The sequence below is a fragment of the Tachypleus tridentatus genome, chromosome 11 (genome assembly GCF_004210375.1).
Source record: "Tachypleus tridentatus isolate NWPU-2018 chromosome 11, ASM421037v1, whole genome shotgun sequence".
Taxonomy (NCBI): Eukaryota; Metazoa; Arthropoda; class Merostomata; order Xiphosura; family Limulidae; genus Tachypleus; species Tachypleus tridentatus.
The window spans coordinates 52,434,918-52,458,205 of NC_134835.1; the positions used below are offsets into that span (position 1 = coordinate 52,434,918).

A 23,288-nucleotide genomic window follows, 5' to 3' on the forward strand; every position below is an offset into this window, starting at 1 on the left:
CAGACTGCTGTGCCACTGGAGGACCATACTTGAAGAAAAATATTGTTACATTTTATAAGACATTAGAAACCGAAATAGTTTAATGGTTAATAAATGTATTGCTTGAAAGAAATTTAGGTTTAAAGTAATCTAGATTCGTAAGCAAAGATAATGAAAAAAGAAATTCAAAACACAAATCCTATGCAGAAGTTTGGCGTTATTTCATGATCCAAAAGTGAAAGAATAATTAATTTTTTTTTATTTCGAAGTGATAAAGTTAGCGTAATAGTAGACTAAAATATTAAAGTTTAAAATACTATAATGTAATGAAAACCGAAATAGTAAATGAGAAAAATAAAACCAAAAATGAATAAAAAATAGCATTCAAGTATAATTACTAAAAAATAATTTCGCTTACACTTTACAAATAGAATAAGATATATATGTACATATATATATATTAGATTTATATAACAAAAAAATAACGCAAAACAAAACTAAGTTGAAAAATAAAAACAAAAAACGCTGCAGTAATTTAAAAGATCCCAGGGTACAAGCTATAATGTGGAATATAAAATGTACCCTAAGTTTTGGAGGTAGCTGAAAATAGAACCCACATTGCGGTGGGTATACACCATCTATTAGTTTTAACCTCCATTCCCCAGTCTACCATAAAGAAATAAAATAAAGCAAAGGAGTAGCAATAGAAATAAAAAATAAAGAAATAAAAATTAGTAGAAGAGCCGTATATATAGGCTTGTCACAGTAGGCTTAATAAATGGATGGTGGTTGGGAGCTATAATAGTTAATTTAGATAACTGGATGGGACTCTTCATATAAGTATAATTTGTTTACTGGGCTACCAGTTAGTGTCTTTCTACCCTTAGGAGCTGGAATGCTAACTTCAAGATGTAAGTTTTTACCTAAATGGTAGTTCCTTATTTTAATTTTTTCTTCTTTACTTTGGAGAGCAATCACTTTCCCACAACTGTCTGCAGGCAGTTAAAGGTGATACAGATATGGAACGTTGTGGGCTTAAGCACCTACATCTCGCTCTCCTAATGTCTATTTCTATATTTATTATTTCTATTGCTACTCCTTTGCTTTATTTTATTTTTTTGTGTGAGACTGGCGAATGGAGGCTAAGACTGATAGACGGCGTATCTCCACTGCAATGTGGTTCCTATTCCGCACTCACCTCCAAAACCTAGGGCACATTTTGTATCCCACATTATAGCTTGTACCCTGGGATATTTTCAGTTAGTGCAGCGTTTTTTTTTTAATTTATTTTTCTTTCGGTTTGTTTTTGGTTATAACAAACTAATATAATTAGTCAGATGTTTGGATTTGCTGTTTTTAACGCAGTCCTTCCTTTTGATTTTGTTTACTTAACTCTATTACTATTAATTTTCTTGGCATGGCCAGGTGGGTTAAGGCGTTCGACTCATAATCTGAGGGTCTCGGGTTCGAATCCCAGTCGCACCAAATATGCTTGCCCTTTTAGCCGTGGGGCCATTATAATGTGACGGTCAATCCCACTATTCGTTGGTAAAAGAGTAGCCCAAGAGTTGGCGGTGGGTGGTGACGACTAGTTACCTTCCCTCTAGTTTTACAATACTAAATTATGGACGGCTAATGCGGATAGCCCTCGAGTAGCTTTGCGCGAAATTTAAAAAACAAACAAAGATTAATTATCTCTTATATATATAGTCAATTTTGCAGATTTTTTAGTTCTTTTTTATATTTTTTTCTTAGAATGTTTAAAACAAATATATGCTCAAAATGGCTGAAAATTATTATAACAAATCCACATTGTACTGTATTCTTTTGTGGTTTGAACAATACTGGATAGATATAATTAAGTACTTAAATGTGAAGTTGACTCTGTTGAAGCGAATAAATAACAAGATGCTTAGATAATTATTGAATTAATTGGTAATAACTAATAAAATTAAGAAGTACAACTGTTAAAGTTAAGAGAAGGATTCCGTTTGTCTTTAAGACGCACGAATATTCTCAATTTACGCTTCTTGCGTCTTGGCTTTTAGCAAAGCTTGACAGCTCCACAGAAAAAAACCCCAACAACACTCAGAGGATGATTCGTTTTTGCTATTTTAGAGTTATACACAACTTTGTATTTCACTTGCTTCGTTGAGTTTGTTAAATTTAAGATAAAGTTTAAGTACTTTTTCATAACGATATAATTATCAGCTTCGAGTAAAATGAGCACTTGAACATCCATCTTTAACTTTATGTACAACACCAGCGGAATTTTATCACGTTCGTTCATGACAATTCTCTACAATATATGTAAGTACAATCACATCAAACGCACAAGAAATCTAGAAACCCGTTATTAAACTTTTTATTCGTTATTTTAATCAAGTTTGTATTTAATAATATTTATAGAATGTTCAATCAAAGGTGTTTATAATAAATCATAAAATCAAACGTTTGGGTTGTAAAGCATGAGTGTAATGATTGCACATATAAGTAATATCAGAACTGAAGCATAGAAATAAAACGTTTAATTGTGCTACATCTTCACCAGATACACAAGTGGTGAATAGTTTATATAATATATGTTAATGAAATACAAACACCCATTTTCTTTCATTATATTATTTAAATCAAAATTAAGAAAACACACCATGATCTATAATAACTTTAAGAAAATATTTCCTACAATAATTTTAAACTGTCCTTCAAGTTTTCAATAACAGCGCCATCTATGTTGACTAACCATACTAGAAAATTTAGATATCTGACTAGGGTGAACTTACATCCTATACAGAGGATTGAAATTCAGAGTCAAACTAATCTTAATTTAGTATCTGACAAGACAACTGTTTTTGGCAGAGAAGACGTATTTTAAACCACGAATCGTCGTTATTGGTGATAACTTTCGGTTTGAATGATAATAATATTTATCTACAAATAAAACATGATTACAGTTATAATCAACAACGAATAATACAGTTAAAGTTATTGGTTTTAATCTGCATTCATTTTCTTTAGCTTCGGTAGATTTAACCTACTTAATTAATTTAAGAAATAGTATATTTACGTTCTCACTAAGTTTGCTTGTTTACTTTGGAGTCTACCATCTTTAGATTGAGACTTAATAATTAATCATAGCCTGTTTACGTTTATACTTAGTTTGCTTGTTTTTTTTTTAATATAGCATCTTTAGGTTGAGACTTGATAATTAATTGAAGACATAGCCTGTTTACGTTTATACTTAGTTTGCTTGTTTACTTTGAGATCTAGCATCTGTAGGTTCAGACTTATTAATTAATTTAAGACATAGCCTGTTTACGTTTATGCTTAGTTTGCTTGTTTACTTTGGGATATATCATCTTTAGGTTCAGACTTATTAATTAATTTAAGACATAGCCAGTTTACGTTCATACTTACTTTGCTTGTTTACTTTGGATTCCGCCATCATTCAGTTTAATCTACTTAATTTTTTTCAAATATAGCATGTTCGGATTTAATCTACTTAATTAATTTTGAGAGATAAAATAGTTATGTTCATTTGCTTAACTACTTTGTAATAATAATGATAATTCCTGATAAAAGCGAGCTACCTATATAATGAAAAACATCAAAAATCTTAAAAAAGCAAATTTATTATAAATTCTAATCAGAAGAATGAATGAAAGTAACATTGAAGTCAGATTATACTATAACAATAAAATCACGTAAAAAAACCAGTGGTTTCCTTCATGAACTATCGTACATCTAATGTCGGAAAAACAAGGCATTAAAACTTTGTACCCTGTAACAAAGTTTTGTGACTAATGAAAAATCCCCTTGCCTTCAAACAGACCCAGTTCCTCAGCGATAAATCTGTGGACTTATAACGCTAAAAATCGAGTTTCGATACCTTGGTTTGAACAAAACTGATAGGCCATTGTGTAACTTTGTGTTTAACATTGAAAAAAAAAACCAATGAAAGCCGAAGATGTAACTGAAATGAATGTTTATCAATATATAAGATAAAATAAATAACAGAATCGTGTGCCAAATAATTTGGATATTGGTACTCTAATTAAAACAGGACCAAAGTAAGGGTGGTAAAAACGAAAAAACAAACAAAACTAAACGTTTGCACGGTGTATCTGATGCAACTAATCCAACTTTAACACATGAGCAAGCAGCCAAAAAAGACAGGTTAAACTTTAACTAGTAGATGAAAAGTATAGACTGTAAGATTCCAGAAAGATGAGAAAAAGAAGTAACAATAATGATAAATGTAGCAATTAAAATGATTGTTATGTTCAATATTTAGCTTCAAAACTTTTATTGTCAAATTTGCTTTGAATTAATAGCTGTAAGGCTTTTTAACGAAGAATAGCTTAGCACTTTACGCTCTTCATGGTTTCTTGCTTTCCTTCGCTGAAGTTCAACATTTTAGTAAAAAACAGAAAAACTTAGAATTAACTAAAGTAATTCTCAAGAACTAATGGAACTTCTCTAACGATGAAATGTTACACGATGCAAGGAATTGTTGTGTACACGGCTTGCATTAAGTAAAAGAACTTAATCTAATGGCATTTAAAACTAATGCTGACCGCCACATTACAGTGTTTCATACCTTAACATTACTTTAAAATGAAATTAAAGTGTATACGTGAAAGTTTTGAAACGGTCATGGTACTCCGTGAATTTATTAGCACGTACTAGGTAGCAAGAAGGATGTTAAATTTCACACAAAAATTAATGAATCTGTAATAGGAAAATAACTCGTCTATGAAAAATGAGAATAAGTTTAGGAATTCTGTCAACGAAATCATCTAACCATGAATACATTCTATTGTATCTAATAAAGTGCGAGTAGTTTGTTTGTTTTTTAATTTCGCGCAAAGCTACGCTCGGACTACGAATAGTAGAATTGTCCGTCACATTATAAAGCTCTCACGGCTGAAAGGGAAATCATGTTTGGTGCGACGGGGAATCGAACCTGCGACCCTCAGATGGGCCGGTGCAAGTAGTAAACATCATAACATAAATTAATTTGAATATTTGTATTAGGTAGTGGAGATTTATAATTTCAAAATTAAGAGTGCATGTTTTATTGAAAACTTGGAACTGAAGTATTTCCTCAACGATGTTGATAACTAACTTCAGGTAATTTCTGAAACGACGATTTTAACTGGGGATAGCCCTTGTGTTTGGCAATATCAAGAAACCCTTTGATGATTAGGTAAAAGACTATTACCATGATCACTTTAAGATATACCATGTATAGGTTTAGATTTAGTTTCCTTCATGCTGGTTATTTCGAATTACAGCATGTTTATGTTCATAATTATAAGGTTATTTAAAAAGGTTAGAGATAACTGATTTTATTACTTTAGATTTGATTCATTTGAAATTAGGTGAAGTAAATAATTCAATACTTTCTATATGATTGGGTTAAAATTACTATTACCCTTAACCCCATTGCTTAAAAGTGAACCCTACTTGAGACTTCCCTATTTTTATTTCCAGGAACTATATGGGCCTACTTTGCAATATGGAAGTTGTTTACACTGATTGCAACGACATATTGTTTGTAGGTCTTTTTTTAAGTAGATGTACAATAAATCAATAAAGTATGAAATTTTCCAATTTTCTTTGCTTTCTGGGAATGCAAAATGTCATTTGTGACTAGTCACAAAAGGGCTAATGTTGATGCTGAAAATAGTAAGTAAAAAATCAAAAATTGAATATAATACGAAGATACTTTTTGTTAGAATTTGATTTTTGTTTCTTTTTAAATTGTCGCCAGATAAGGAATTAAAAAATAAAGGAAATTGAGAATATCTGTCTTCTCAAAAGTTACTTTATTGTCAGTGTTAGGTCAACAATCCGTGTCACAGCCGAGAATCCAAGCGTAAGTATTTTGGTAATGATTAACTTAAATTACAAGTAACAAAATATACTTAATGTTCATAATGATTCAGCGTTTTCACAGTAAATAACATGAAATATGGTAAGAAAAAAAGTTTCAGTTGTTTGCTGTGAACATTGTTAAGTGTATCATATGAAAATATCAGCATAATTCTCGTTGATTCTTCACTTTGAGTGAAGAGTAGGTTCCATTTACCTATTCGAAGCTATCAATTCTTCGGAACTGGGAGTGCTGTAGCGCCCCCAGTTTTACATATATAACTTACATAATAATTGCAATTATATTATTTTATTAATTTTCTGGAACATGCTTCCAGACCCCCCTTTCCACCCAAAAATTTAGCTGCTAATAACAGCTCCTAATATTCCAGTCTCACATTCTAAAATCTGTATGTCTTGCCAAGCGCCCCACTTTCTAACGCCTTCCTACACCATTAAGTTAATTACTTTCACTGCTGACAGACTTTGCTTAATATTTACACTGGGCAATAACATTACCTCGCTAGTGATGTTTATCTGTTCAACTCCCCGCATTTGCCTCCTTACATATCGTCATTTATCATGCAGTCCCAAGTAACATTAGTTTGGACGCCTGACATGGCCAGATGATTAGGGGCGCTCGACTCGTAATCTGAGGGTCGCGGGTTCAAATTCCAGCCACATCAAACATGCTCGCCCTTTCAGCTGTGGGAGAGTTAGAATGTTACGGTTAATCCCAATTAGTTGATAAAAGAGTAGCCAAAGAATTGGCGGTGGGTAATGATGGCTATCTGCCTTCTCTCCAGTCTTACACTTGTAAATTAGGAACGGTTACCGCAGATAGCCCTCGTGTAGCGTTGCGCGAAATTCAAAAACAAACAAACATTAAGTTTAGTTATTAACTATTCTTTTTTAAGATTTGATTGAATAATTATTAAACGAATCAACCATTTGCATCAATCAAATGCTATACTTCTGTTTGTACGTAAAAAAACCAATTTAGTTGGACAAAATTTTATTACTTTAGATTTTAAAAGACAAAAGAGACTTAACAAAATTATTTTGTCTCAATATCTTGAGTCGTGAAATCTACAAAAAAAGGCACAAAGTAAACAATTTCATAAACTTATATTTTCTTGTAAAATTTATACTAGTGGTTAGTTCTTTCTCAAATTTTCATACGAGCTGCAGTGTGTTATATCGACAATTCAAGGCCTCAGGGAACGCAGCTGTTTTGATTTCATCAGCTTCTTTGGTAATGAGATGCAACTGGGAAAAAAGAAATTTTGAAAGGAAAAATTTTGCTGTAGGTCGTAGCTTTGTGTGAATTTACAATCCTCTGTGCTTAGCGTCCTCATGGTTTCACAATCGAATGTGCATGTGTATGTATATTTGTGTCGTCTGTAGTGTCACCAGGAGCAATAGCGGATGGAGCTAGTCCCGACTTGCCTCGGGCGTCCTCCGTCTTACCAGAGAAACTGGGTTTGGTTAAGCTAGTATTTAACCTCCAGCACATTAATAAAGTTTGTTAAGATGTAAAAAGAAAAAAAAAAGGTAGGTGTTATGCACGAGTTTACGAGATACACAATTTTAGGGAAATGCGCATGTTTTGACTGGAATAAATCGGTGGTGTTGGCTGTTGTGGCGGAGAGGATGTAGAAGTAAAGTCGACAGGATCAAAACTGATAAAGGTACAGTCTGAGTATTATATAAAAAAATTAATCTGTAAAAGAGGGTATCAAGAAAAGATTTAGGCGAATACCTTTTATGAACATGCGGTGATCCAGGTGCGATATTGAGTGCGTGCAACTGTGGACTCGTAGGACCGCTTGCCGCGCACCCATCGATCCCGGTCCAGTTGCCCCAGGCTGTCTTAACCAACTGCAGACTTTAAGAGGGCTCGGCCTTGGTTTGTTGCAGGACCGCCGCTGGTGCTTGCCGTCGTCAACAAAGAGGGAAGGAAAAAAAAATAGAGCTTAAATAGCTGGCGGCCAACCAGCCTGTCAGCTCTGCCCTCCATGACGCAGACCGCCGCTGGTTATGATTAACCCTAGCAGACTGCAAGGGTTCCTCGAGTGAGGAGAGCTGTATCGGACTCAGTGGTGTCAGTGTTGCCTAGTTCTTCGATTGTGCGCCGACAACTATTCATGGCAGCCCGCGGTGTAGAAACGCGCCCACTAACCGCCAAGGTTTCTCCGGCCCCACCGAGACCTAGTTTGAGTCCTTCCGCCGCGGCAGTCCTCGAATCTGCTGCTGCTTATGCCGACAGACTAACCTTAGCTCGGTAAGATTTTTATTGAAGTTATTACATGATCCTACGTTTGATACAGTAAGAGAAATTGCCATAGTCGTTAAGCCCACGTAATAGCGTCTAAAATAATTTATTCAAAAGAATGTTAAATCTCGAAGATTTTCTGTACTATTTTAATTTTATCAGCTCAAATATTAAAGCAAATATAGGGTAAGAAGTCAATTATTAGTATGTTTTCAAATAACTGTACTCCATTCGTGGTCACGTGACGTGTTATTTACATAAAAAATTGTTAGGCATACCTTAGAGCTGTCGAATCAGTGTGTAACTAACTATTCATTGCAACCAATCTGTTAACAGAATCCAGTCATGTTCATGAATCGACTAGACATTGTTATTAAAGCTCATTCACTTCCTTCACCAGAACAAATACCAAGTACCATCATCAAACGAAACCAGATTTTGACAAAACATCAAACATAAGTTATTGATGGATCTGATACAGCCTTATAGGTGCTACATTTTGTTTATAAATTATTTATAGTTTATTTTGTTTGACAACTTAGACCAGATAAAAGAGGAATAATCTGGAAAGTCTTTTTGTTGTTGTTGTTGTTTTTTTCAAGCAAATTCTCTTGACGTTTTATTTTTAGATGAGAAAAGGTTAGTAAAATATCATTGATTACCGATAACTATAAAATTATTGATCTCTGTTAGATATTAGTTCTTATGTTTCAGGTTTATGTCAGAATAGCTTATAATTTAAACTTTGTAATATTGCTGGTTCTTATGCTTCAGGTTTATATCAGAATAATTCATAATTTAAATTTTGTAATATGTAAATTCAGTTATACATATACGAAAACCTATTTATTTCAAATTGTAGGTAAGAAATAGGACTCGCTCCCTCTTGAGCTAAATCTTTTGAAAACGAAAAATTATCACAAAAGAAATGAAGAAAATTAGTTGTAAATTTTTATTAAAATCAAATCACACTAAAATTCCGTTTAAAATCTTGGTGCACGGAATATATTGTGGTAGCCATACTAACTGCTGTGATAAATTTCGTATATAAATATTTCTACGTGAAATTTTCTTGTTGAGATATATGTTATTATTACGTTTATCAGTTGTAACAAGTAATTTTGCGCGACTACTTTAGTAGCAATTCATCTATTATCGAATAATGTTAACTGCTCAGGTTGGTGGTTGCTTACTGTTGTATCGCTAAACAGTTGTTTGAAATGCCATATATTTGTGCATTAAATTATTTATTCATATGAAGATTATATATTATAGTTTAGTTTATCGTATGATAATCAAAGTATGGATTAGTTTTAGATGAATATTCAAATATTGGTAACTTTGCAAAAATTTTATTGAAGTGATTTTTGATTTTAAACAGTTTACAAGTAAAGTGAGCCTTAACAAACACGCATTATATTATTATTATTATTGTAATTAACAGAGTTAAACAGGAGTGGTTGATTCAGGACTTTGAGATGAATAGAGTATAAAATCTTTTTGTGGGCACTGTGATATCTAAACTTATTAGTAGTGAAAGAAGAATAGATTCTAGTGACATATGTACAATAATTTTGTTGAGGACATTTTGTGTAATTTAAGGACCACGGAACGCTTTATTTGTGTATTTTATCTTTTCCATTGATTTTCTCGGTTTACGCAAATACGTAACTACACAGGTTTAGTCATTTTGTAAAATACTTTCAAATAGAAGCAGACTTCGGAAGTTTAAAAAATATCAAAATCAGTATCGAATATTTCCTGTTTTTGATTATTCATGTGTCTTGTATGCTACTGACTGACTCAGCTTATTGTAATATTTAATTGTTTTTATTCTTTTTAATATGTTCAAGTTACGACTTTATAGTGTGTACGTTCGGTTTTAAAATTTACTTTCTGACATACTTAATTCTGTGTCGTATTCAAGAATAAATAATTCGTATCGTGTATCCACTATATCATTAAACGACTTTTAAATTAGTAAGCATTTGATATCTGTAAAAAGTGGTAATTGGTAAGAAATAATGCTTTCATATTCACACCTTCAACAACGTGATAGGAAAATGTGTAACGTACAGGTATTATTGGAAAGTAACCAAAACTGTGAGCATTTGTACACAGGTCTTTCATTTTATGTCAGTTGAATGAGAATGCTATAGTCTGAACGGGTCTGTACACATTGTCCAAAGTAAATATAGATAATCTATTTAAGCGTGATGCGGACCAAGAAATGCATTAAGATTTAAGCAGTTGCACAAATCACACTGCATGTATTTGTGTTTGTGGTTAATTTATGGTCATTCAGGATAGGAAATATTGTTTTAATTATAAAAGTTTCTGGTGATCTGAAACAATTATTCCAAGAGCCAAATACATTTTAAAATCATTATAATTTCTAATATTATAGCAATGACGTTGCAAAGCTACTGTTATAAAACTGTCAGCCACCCATCTGCCCCTCAATTCACAGCTATTGAGTTAAGAGATCTAATGATCAGTCACGTGATTCGACATGCAAATGACTGGTCATTCAGTAATTATTTTATGGAAAGGCCTAACGAAGTATTCGCTCATTTATCACTTTTAAATACTCCAAGCTATTTGGGAACCACTTAAACGTTCGAATGTTTCATTCACATGGACAATTAAATTGGTCGTGAGTGTCTTATTAAAGTGTCATTAATAAAATATAGAGCCATTACCACTTAAACCGTACAATTTTTCGTACACCTGCCATCCAGTGCTCAAGAATATAAGTGTTAACTGAACACAGTTGTAGGATACCTGTTGAAATGCAAAATCGGATATTCGCAGCCGAAACGGTTTATTAAATTGGTATACACAGGGCTAGAAACATTTGTTAAAAGGTCAGCCTATTCGTCAAATATACAGTGAGAAGAATTCTACGCTTAGTAAGTTACAAAACAGCTGACGTACAGTGTTGCCAATAGCACATTCCATTGGACCAGTAATGTGGAATTATGTATAATTTATTGTGCAATTGCGTTTGTGAAACCAGGTGAAGGTAGATTGTTTGTTTTTGAATTTCGCGTAAAGATACACGAGGGCTACCTGCGCTAGCCGTCCCTAATTTAGCAATGTTAGACTAAATGGAAGACAGCTAGTCATCACCGTTTGCCCTTGGGCTACTCTTTTACCAACGAATAGTGGGATTGACGGTAATATTATAACGTCCCCACGGCTGAAAGGACGAGCATGTTTGGTGTGACAGAAATTCAAACCCACGACCCTCAGGTAACGGTTGATACTGGAGTAAGTTTAACTTTATTAATGTTAACACTCGCTTATATCATTTTACACTTATCCTTAAGTTATCTGAAGAAGGAGGTATTGACGAAACAAAATATTTCTAATGCTAACCTTCACCAAGCAGAAGTGAATTACTTTAAAGGAGAGGACCACATCTCGTCAAGTGATGTAGGACAGTCAAATTCCCATGAAAACGATCTTTAAGATGAGCGGTCAAAAACATCTCGAAATCTCACCAGCATTGATTCCAAGGATGGAATGTGACGCGAATCTGCTTCATAGTAACCATAACGTATATTGAAGAGAAATGTCATGAGCTGCTAAGACGTCAAGCCGTCTCTACCAAACATAATTTATGAGCAGGCTAGATGATAGTAATTTGCATTTAATATATCATGGATCATCAGATGGATCACGTGACTGAAAATTACCTGATGGAAGTGATTGTCTTTATTTTGGAAAAGTGATATTATAGTCACCAATATTGCAGTTTAATGAGCCTAAATGCTTAACAATATGAATTTTTAAGGCTCAAAAATCCCATATATAAGGATATAACGATATCCCATATTTTGGTAACATCTAGAAAGTGTTTGTGTTTTATTATAGCAAAGCCACATCTGGCTATCGGCTGCTTCCACCGATGGAATCAAACCCCTGATTTTGGCATTGTAAATCCGAAAACTTATCGCTGTCATACCGGGAGACATAATTAGTAAGATATTTTAGTCAGGTTCAAGCCTTTCCCGCATGGTCAGTTTCATTATATAATTGGGCATCAAGATATAAGAAATAATTTATGCAGCATGGTTTTATAAGTTTCCAAGCGTTTCTGAAGAAATAAAGAAACAAAAACTGGGTGCGCTACAAATTCGCGAGTCTGTGCAGCAGAGGTCGTAAGTCTCAGTCTCACATCATTGGTTATTATGGCTGAAATTTAATGGAATTTCTGAGTAGCACCAAGAGCCTTATTGGTCCGGTAGTTAGGGCGCTAAAGTCACAATCAGAGGGCTACGAGTTCGAATCCCCATCACACCAAACGTACTCGCCCTTTCAGTCATGGGGCGTTATAATGTTACGTTCACTTCCATTATTCGTTGGCAAAAAAGTAGCCCAAGAGTTGGCGGTGGGTAATGATGACTAACTGCCATCCCTCTAGTCTTACACTGCAAAATTATGGACAGCTAGCGCAGATAGCCCTCGTATAGCTTTGCGCGAAATTCAAAACAAACCAAGAACCTTGAACGTGCCAATTTTTTAAAGTTTTTATGACTACAGATGTTTTAGGGGCGGCACATCGGTCTGTGTAGTTGTGAAGATTTCCAAAATCTGTTTTTCTTGATCTTATTCAAGATGAATGATGTGTGATACATGACCTCAAGTTATTTGTATTAGTGGAGGTTATATTATTTTCCGCGTTGTGAATCGGATTTCTCACCCTTTTACCGTAAATATGGGTGAAGGAAGGGTTTCAGGAGCAGGCAGACCGTGAGAAAGAAGCTGTTGATATATAGATCATGAAACACGAAGGGTAAGGAAGGTCTCGTGACAGATTCAAAATATGATGCTGCTTAAACTCTTCCATCTTCCTTCGTTAAACACACTGTAATGAATCTGAATGAGGCACAGCGTGACTGGTTGGTAATTTACCTTAGAACAGCATGTTCACAGTTCCAAGCTAGACCTTGTTACATTACCGTCAATTAGCGTTTCTTACCTTAGGCCTAGGGACTCTTCTTTATAAATGCCGCTATTGTTACTGGTTTTATATATATTATAGTAGGCCTAACAAGAAGTTATGAGGATTGTTAAATAGTAGTTCTGTCAAAGCCTTTTAACTAACTTTTGCTGTCAGGTTCTTAGGGTGTTGGGGTAATAAAATAGCGTTGGAAAATTAGTTATTTGATACAAATAAATTTACTTTTGTTTCTATAACACTAAGTAACACTGTAGCTAAGATAAATGATGAAGACACCTCATATACAAAAGCAGTTTGTTTGTTTTTCACTATTAGAAGCGAAAATGTGTTTGAGTGTGCACATAGTAAATCCACATCGGGGTATCTACTGCGTCCACCAAGTAGCATCGAACCCCTAATTTCAGTATTGTAAATCTGTAGATTTACCGCTGTCAGTAAAAGCTCAGTTCCCTAAAGTACACATTAAAAACATTAGTATGCTCAGTATGAACAAATTTAGCGAAACGAGTAATTAGCATTCCAGAATATGACTTTGCAAATCCAATGCTCACGTCCCCTCACCACATTAAAAAAAACAACAACACATTTAATGGGTACATAATAACGTTGGTGGTGAACCACTTATTCATTTAAAAAGATTAACCCAAGAGCTGCTGATGAGTGCTGTTGACTAGCGTTATTCTTTGTGGCCTATCAATTCACAATTATCAATGACTACTGCAGGTGGCTCTTGGGCAGCTTTGCAATAATATTGTGAAGTTCAATATTTTTTTAACGCTTTATGATCATCTTATTATGTATAGTTTTCCATAGTGTAAAAAAGGAAAACAAATTAAGGTGAGAAAAGAATTTGCAATATATTTATATCTGCTTTATGAGTAAATTAGATGTTAATTAATCGATTTTTGTTCCTGATAAGCTAGCTGGCCGTTGATGAAATGTATAAGACGATCGTATTTTAATTTAAAAAAGGATAGTAGTGCATCACACGTCTCTTTAAACCTCCAAATAAACGGAGTGAATAAGAGGTTAAAAAGGCAAACAGGTAACGAAACAAGATGAAAACTCAAAGTAGAGGAAGTGAAGACTCATGGCTCTGGGAAAGTAAATATGGATAGAAAGTACTAAAAGACACAATGGGACAGTGGGAGAAGGATACAGCTCTAAGACGAGAAGTTTACAATGAAGGTTACTGACGACAAAAGGCATCAGAACGTCTATTTCTAGGCAGTAGGGTACAGGAAATAGAAATTCTAAATGAGTCAAACATTTGTATTTATAGGAATACATGTAGTGAAGCAGTTAGATAAATGGAAATGAATATAGCTTTTTGAAAATAAAATCTCAATTCGTACTTTGTATTTCTTGAGAGATGTTGACTACCAGACAATTTCAGGGTGACAACAAACTACAACTACAACAACAAAACAATTAGGTATGGGTGTTAGTATTGTAGAAATTAAGCATTTGGTTTGGATGTCGAGTCAGATCGCTGCAGTTGTCGATGCCCAATGAAAATGACACCAGTAGTGATGCAAATTAGGGAATGATGGTCTTGGTAACATTGATACCAATAAAACTAACACTAATAATAAGAAAAATTGACAAAAGAAATTTATTTTAAAAAACAATCATAAAGATTCCTTTTTTTTTTAATTTTGGAAGAGACTGTGCTTGTTTTATTTATCTCTCTTTCAACCAATGCCATTTTTACCGGAATTGTTATTATCAGGACAGTTTTGACGTGGATTCTAGAATGTTGAGTTTTCTTGCTTTAATGGCTTTGTTGGGCAAGCTGATCAGGAACATGACACTTAAGTTTCTTCCTGAGGGAATTTTCGACTCAAGAGTAATTGCTAGAATTCAAGTTAACGGCTACTTCTAAAGGAGAAATTTGTCTCGCAGACTAAATACAAAACATGATTGTTAGAATAAGTATAGTAACAGGTTTAGGATTTATATTTTGATCACTACAAAATAGTGTCACAATGCTGTTGCGTCTACCAGAATTTCAGTGTTTTTGCACATCAGTACGTTCGAGTATATTTTGAAAAGTACAATAAAAAGAATTTGGCAATTGGTCGGCAGTGAAAATCAAGATCTTTAACACGTAATATAAAACACAAATCCTTCTTAGAAATTCTCAAATGAATCATTTATAGAAAATAAATAATAGGTAGTGAAATATCAGTGTATTGATGACTATATGTTAAAAACAAACGTGAAAACATCGTTACCCAAATCAAAAATATTACCAATACGAATATTAGTTGTTTTGTAAATAAAACACTCGCTGTATTATTCAAAATAATGAATACAAAAATCTGTAATTTAACATTTAATACTTCTGGTTAAGTTACTCGTAATTCATAAACGTATAACATCCAGTATATTCCTTAACGCATTAATTTATTCGTACTTTATTTGCTATAGCCCCTTCCGCCTCCACTGAACAAGTGCCTTCGTGGAAAACCGTTCGTAAGATAAGATATTTCACCTGACATTAGATATTTCGCTAAAGTCGTGTTTCTTCATAGAAAAAATAGAAATGCAGCCCTCGGGTAACGAGGATGCCGCTTTCATAATTATTTCAGGTTTTGTTCTTATACTGTTTTTGAATGTGACGGCTTTTAAAGAAATTGGATAGTGTAGAGTGCTGGTTGATAAAATCTCACCGGGACACCACGTGTAAAACATGTAGAGTGTATGACACTACTAATCCAACGACAATACAGCAGACTACACCAACTGTCTAAAAAACATGCGCAGTCATTCAAAACTAACACAAGTCTCAAGCTACTTTAGGTTTAGTTAAATTCTTAATTTATGTTGGCGCATGTTGGTTTTTCGTATTATTTGAAGAATGAATTTTAACACTCCAATACACAAACCGAAGATAGTTGATCTCGTCAAGAGAACTCGTTGGAAGAAGCACCAGACATTGAATCATACCTTGCAGCATGCTGTGCTGATTTCATACTTGTGTTGTGTTTAAGTGATTGAGCTGCAACATTTTGTAATATTTAGTAAATCATCTTCAAAGTTAGCACTTTAATTAGAAAATGTCGAGCGATCTATATATTTTTTTAGGATTTCCTTTATTAACCAGTACTGCACAGTATTTTTTCTGAAAGTTGATAATCACAAATATATATAATATGGAACTAACGTGTTTTATAAATTATTACTTTATGTAAAGAAAAACATTTATAAAATGACGTTACACTGGTTTCTAATCTTGTTTTTGTTTAAAATTTCTATTATTTTTTTACTCGTAGCTTTCTATGTAATATCTATTTTATTACCCAAAAGACATCTGACGGTCTGACACATTTGTAATATCAATTACACGGTTGTGAGAATATGTTTGAATCATTGATTGCGTTTGAGAGCCTGACTTTTTACTTTTTGTCTTATTACAAGTATATTTTCTAATAAAAAGTACAAATAGTAAACGTGGAACACATTAATAATTTTATTCTCAAAAAACACATTCGTGTTAATTGTGACCCACTGTCTTGATCTATTTCACGACAAAACAATGGTGATTTAAGTAACTGACAATATAAATAGAGTTTCAATCACTGCTGCATTTGTTGTATTCCAGCTGAATTAGGCTAAAGGCTTTCGTCCATGCTGAATCCTATAGTGTGAATGACGTATTATCAAACTCTTATTTACTTTCACTCATACGCTCTTTAATACCTTACGTAATCTCCTCTCGTTGATGCTGCTCCAGGATAAAAAAAAAATCTTGTTTACTAGTTTAGGTTTAGTTAGTATTATTATTAAATAATAATCAATTTGGTATTATAATAAATTATACGCTGTTAACAACAATCATAAACCTAATTCTGATTTGTAATGACTTAAGTAAAATTAATAAAAATTATAGTTCATCAGCTTAATTTAATTCATGCCAAAATAGTTGTGGTTCACGTAACTGATGAAATAAATAGCGTATTAATTACATCTATGTTTGTACATGTTCATTACTCAGTTTAGGGGCCGTGAGGGCGTCATAAGAGTGAGAGTCAAGCTCCACTCTTTGGTTACAATAGCACACAACTTGAAGGATGGGAGTGTTTACTGTCTACCTTCCCTGCATATCCACTGGTTTTCAAACTTTCCAGGCTCGCATTATACTTTTTGTTTATTTTCTTCAAACTTTTTTTCTGAAGAACTAATCCAAGCCTAATTAAAAAAAAATCGAATGAAAACCCTAGTAGAAAAAGCTAATATTTTTAACACTTGCATACTTCAATATATTTGGTTTGTTTTGAATTTCGCGCAAAGCTACACGAGGACTATCTGCACTAACCGTTTCTAATTTAGCAGTGTTAGACTAGAGGGAAAACAGTTAGTCATTACCACCCACCGCCAACTCTGGGGCTACTCTTTTACCAACGAATAATGGGATTGACCGTCACATTATAACACCCCCATGGCTGAAAGAGCAACAATGTATGGTGTGACAAGGATTCGAACCTGCGACCGTCAGATTATGAGTCGAGTGTTTTAACTACCTGGCCACGCCGGGCTTACCTCTGTGGGAACGATATGATTGTTTTTGTTGGCATAGTTGTATATTATGTGATGCAAGCTTTCTTAATTTGAATGGAAGAAAACACTGGCGAGTTTATGCAGGCGAAGGGTAAATCTAGAAGCTCAAATTTGGCTTACTTTAAATTTTATAATTTTTGTTTACGTTTCTTTTGGCGTGTCATATGTTGAAAAGTCCTGCTCTTGTCTGTTACTTCACAGGTAGGGACGGCTGGTAGAAGTAGCCGTCAAGAAGGTTTGCGTTAAGTCAACAAAAAATAAATATTATATTTGTCGTATCCAAGGCAGCATAAATCTTGATGCTAAGCGAAAGGCTTCAACGACACTAAATATAAAAGATATAGCGTGGTTGACTTCTTTACTTTCACTGGTAAGATTTTATAATTTACACAGCAGTAACTGTTATACGTGGATTTGTTTAAATTATAATTATACCTCTAACATTGCAGTTCCATATAAAATAACTCAGTCACTAATAGTTTCACACATTGTTACATAGTATTATTGTTTACACATTTAGTTCCTTTTCAGCACGTAGATTGTTACAGATTTGCTGGTTGTTCGTTTAAACTTGCATACATATTAATGCAAAACGTAGAACTGGAATTCATCATAACCTTTCTGAAATATATATAAAATACATTGCCCAAAACGAATAAAGGAGAAATTGGAATTTATGATCTTAAGCTTATTACAACACAAAATAACTTGTAAAATAATGACAATTAACCCCCACACCCTTCTCGTGCGAATCGATCATCTGATGGAAATAATTTGTTGTTCAACTTATCGTAAATAAAATTTTGGTAGAAGTTGTATTAACTCTTTACAGTTAATGATATTGTAATGCAATAAAAAGTATAGTTAACAGTCCGGCATCAGCGTTGCATGTTTAAAAACAATGTTATTATAATAAGATATCCCTTCCATTTTTCTGAAAGAGCTATTTTTAGGATATGTTTAATATCTGCAGGTACTTGACGAGTTTCCCATGATATTCGGCATATGCCAGATCATTACACCCCAGATAATTCATTTCGGTCAATATGTGGTAATAATGGTACTGTTCCGTAAAATTGACGCCAACAAGTAATCCACATTCCCCATATTTCCACAATCGCCATATGCCTTTGTTAGGTCCTTGCATAACAATGGCGTTAGAGTTGGTTTCAGATACTCTCCATATGCATATACGTCTGCCATCCATGAGTCCAACTTCTCCGCGAAGAGAAGACTGTTCCACATGTTATTGGTCCACTGGACGTGTTTTTGGCATTATTGCGGGTGAGCTGTTTTATATCTTGTTGCGAGTGGTCTAACTTTCACTGGGCGTATAGTTTACATACACTCTAACCGTATGCAGTACGTGTCGAGATCCTCTTTCTAATTTAATTTTAATTTAGAAGTAATTAAATTTCGATATGTATGTACCAATGTTGTGATATTTACCAACAAGATTGATACACAAATACATTTTAATATACAAACAACAATACAATTTATAGTAACGAGTATTACAAAGAGATAACACTATGTAACACAAATTTTGTTCCTGCAAAGTATGTGTTATTTTTTAATTGCTTATGTTGTAAAAGTACATAAAATGGCCATTATTATTTTCAAACTTTGCTTTTGTGATCTGGATAATGAAAATTAGAAATTAACCTATTTTCTATGTGAAAACGAGCAAATTTGAACATTTTCATTTACATAAGGTCTGAATAAAATAACGTATTAATCAAGATTTACATGTATTTATACTAAAGTTATACAAAAATGTTTGGAAGTGAGTAGTTTATCGAGATTTGCAACTGTAATGTAAATCACTTTCACGTATCAACCACTAAATATAGTCTCGGCATTCAACTTGGGCCAAGATATCTGATCAAGTCATTGAGGTCTCTTTGGTTGGGGTAGTGTAGGTTTCTATCACCAGCTGAACCTCTGAAATTGTAATCTGGATCTTCAATGTCTACCTCCTCTTCTGATTTGCTACTCTCTTTTGAGGATGGCTGCATTCTCTCTGGCATAGTGGGTACGTCCGACGTTTGGAAGGGTCCACCATGCAGAACTAGCAATTGCTTGAGTGGTCAGTGGGCTCACGCCAAATTATTGGAATAGCAAACTTCATGGCTCTCTTTTCCCCTCTGTACCATCCTGCAAAAGAGCAAAATAAAGTTGTTATTATGAAAAATAAATTTTATTTCATCTAAAATATTTTATATGTGATATTTTTCTATACTTTTATAAATTAAAAAATAAATTAAAGTATCTTTCTTTTAATCTTTTAAAATCAGTTAAGTCTATGTGTAGGTAGCTAGAACTAAACTGAAGTGGTGAGTGGTGAGCCCCTGGATATATATTACTATGTAAAATTCTAGAAAATTCTAAAAGGTTTATGAAAATTATCGTATGTTCTACAACATCCTAGAAAATTCTTGTAATTTCGAGAAAATTCTCTATCAGTTACTCAACACTGAATCTACCTGGAATGTTCTGGAAAATGTGTAAATTTGCCAATTTCGTTATCCAGGTCACAAAAGCAAAGTTTGAAGAGGAAAATAGGTCTTTTCCATTTACCTTTGGTATAAGCAATTTGGAAATAACACTTTCTGTCTGCCCAGGAACAAAAAAAAGTAAAAATTTTATAAAATACTGTAACGCAAATAATTACTTGTATAAAACATTTTGTAAACTCAAACAATATTCAGTCTTCTATCTTGTTTGAAACTAAATATTTTTATACGGTCCAGGTCTAGAACGAGCGAATTAAATTTATACTGATATACAGATATAATTCACTCGACGGTAATGCTAGCTAGCTTATTTTTGAGACAAGAAGATAGATATCTAATGTTTTTATAGAAATAGTGAAGTGCAAAGTTAATTTTATGAAGTTGAAAGGCTCATTATGTTTGAAACCAATAGACGTTTCTAGTCAAATTCTGTAGTTTTCTGATTAATAATCGTTAATCACAAATTTTAACTTCCGAGGTTTATAGTACACTAACTGTAGCTGACCAATAATAATCTGTCTCCCCGTTAGCTGCTTTTAAACGAGATTCTCGAACGTTCAACACTGATCGAAAACATGTAAACCACATATTGTTGATTCTTGCTCTCGAGAAACTTCTACAAATTTAATATGTGTTTGTGTTTCCTTATGGCAAAGCCACTTTGGGCTACCTGATGAGTTCACCGAGGGGAATCGAACCCATGATTTTAGCGCTGTAAATTCGTAGACTTACCGCTGTACTAGCGAGGGACTACAAATTTTGACAACAAGCGGGACTTGTGCAACACACATCCAACAATTTGTCACATACAACAAACTGAAACACGCGTAAATATTAAAATAAATATACAATATATAAACATACAAAGTTGATTTTATGCTTCCATTTAAATGAAGTATTAGGTAATATAACAAGTAAAAATATTAGCTTATGTAAATAATATTTTAATTCGTAAAACCGTACAGGTTTAAGGGTTGTAGTTACAATAAGAATTTGAAATCAAGTAAAACTATCTCAATTTAAAAAAAATAACATTTCTAGGTATAGATGAACACTAATTGTTCAAATGATTATGCTTTATTTAAAATAAATAAGTAAGTTCAATGTCCCGTTTCACTATTAATTATTAAATAGACCCGGCCTGGCTAGATGGTTAGGGTTCTTGACTCGCAATCTGATCGCGGGTTCGAATTCCCGTCCCACCAAACATATTTGCCCTATCAACCATGAGAACTTACACTGTGAGAGTCAATCTCACTATTAGTTGGTAAAAGAGTAGCCCATGAGTTGGTGGTGGGTGGTGATGACTAGCTGCCTTCCCTCTAATCTTTCACTGTTAAATTATGGATGGCTAAAGCAGATAGCTGTCGTGTAGATTTGCGCAAAATTCAAAACAAAACCTATGAAACGTAGCGTTATCATCTAAGCGACTGATACAAGAAGGAATTTAACGAACTCTAATTTTACACCCCTGTGCTTTTAGAAAATACCAATATTTTATTCGAATTATTTTAGTAAAATTCTAATGAAAGAAATACGTTATAACTTGAACTTTTAAAGATGCTTGAGCTAACTATCAGACCGTTTGACTCTTATATAGTTTCTCCTGAAAAAACGGCCCGGTATGGCCAAGTGCTTAAAGCACTCGACTCGTAATCTGAGGGTCGAAGGTTCAAATCCCCGTCACACCAAACATACTCGCCCTCTCAGCCGTGGAGACGTTATAATTTGACGATCTATCCCACTATTCGTTTGTAAAAAAAGTTGCCCAGTAGTTTGCGGTGAGTGGTGATGAATAGATGGCTTCTCTCTAGTCTTACGCTGCTAAATTAGGGACGGCTAGCGCAGATAGCCCTCGTGTAGCTTTGGGTGAAATTCTAAAACAAACAATCCTTCAAACCTTTATGCCCAATTAAAAAACATAATTTTCAGAAGAGATTAAAATCTTTATTATTAAAAAACGATGAATATAAATATGATATAAATCTACAGAAACATATATCTGTGGAAATATTTGATTTGAAACAAATGTACCAAACCAGATTCTTCTATGAAGGTGTAGATCTCTTAATATTACATTTTGTAACGTGCTAGTGCCGAAATTCATCGACCGATTGGATTATTGGGTTGAAGCGTTAATTATATCGGCCATCAATAAAACATTATTGTACGGTATATAACACTCAGAAAGTATTAGCCTTGGTGTTGATTAAACATTGACTAAATGGAACGTTAAGATTGTGGACAGTTTCGTGTGTATAGCATAAAATCTCGCAAAAACTTTGTATGATTGAAAATAATTTTGTAATATTTCCGGTAGACAGAACAGATAAAGTTTAGTGAACGCTGTTGTGGAGTGCATTGACTTTGAAGCCATTGAATTGCAGTTAGTAACAAAGGCGTCCACAGAAATTATCCGTTTGCTGTTTATTATATTTATAGGCTGCTCAGTTACGAGGTCGGTGTCAAGTACATAGGTGATTCAGTTGAGTTTTCTTCATTTTATTAGTGAATGAACAAGTTATATTTGGAGTGTGTCAATCTGTATGATTTATATAAAAAGCTGGAAATTTATTTTTTTAAAGCATTTTGGTTTGGTATTGTGTTCAGGGAAATTTTGTACAGCATATATAAGTGCAAATTTTATTCGGTGGCGTGTCATATACATTGTAGAAAGTGCTACAAAAAACGTAGGATTTAGACGTAATGAAAGTGAACGACTTGATCAAAATATTTTCGCTAAATTCTGTTATTTTCATTCAGATAATGATATAAAGAGGAGCTCGATAATAGTGAATAATATTAGTCTCTTGTAAGCACAGTTAAATATACTTTTGTTTGGATATGGTATGTGTTAAGGAGAGGAGTACTTAACAAAGACTCAAATGATATTTATTCAAATTACGTTAAAGTATTGATAGCGGTGATGGAAATTAACATTGGAGCATCAGAGATCCATGTGCGTCTGAATATTTATTAAAATGGAAACATAATTTGGTGAAATGTCATAGAATAATTTTTGATAACATGTTTCTCGTTTAGAAGGAGTAAAAATATCGATTAGATACTTCAATTCTGTTCACAAATAGAAGTTTAACGTTTAGATGGA

At 33.5% G+C, this 23,288-nt stretch overlaps 1 protein-coding gene and 1 long non-coding RNA gene across 2 annotated transcripts in view; one reads left to right on the forward strand and one right to left on the reverse strand.

The window, feature by feature from the left end:
* LOC143232163 (uncharacterized) overlaps positions 1–7,742 on the reverse strand; it is a 40,720-nt gene extending 32,978 nt beyond the window's left edge. Inside the window, exon 1 of the long non-coding RNA XR_013017403.1 lies at positions 7,619–7,742. This is a non-coding gene — a long non-coding RNA (uncharacterized LOC143232163). The remainder of the gene's footprint in view (positions 1–7,618) is intronic.
* An 86-nt stretch (positions 7,743–7,828) lies between these two features.
* The window catches only part of LOC143232162 (BTB/POZ domain-containing protein kctd15-like), a 46,784-nt gene continuing 31,324 nt past the window's right edge, over positions 7,829–23,288 (forward strand). The window contains exon 1 of the mRNA XM_076467266.1: positions 7,829–8,140. Within this exon, the coding sequence (XP_076323381.1) occupies positions 8,004–8,140 (137 nt within the window). The 5' untranslated portion in view covers positions 7,829–8,003. The remainder of the gene's footprint in view (positions 8,141–23,288) is intronic.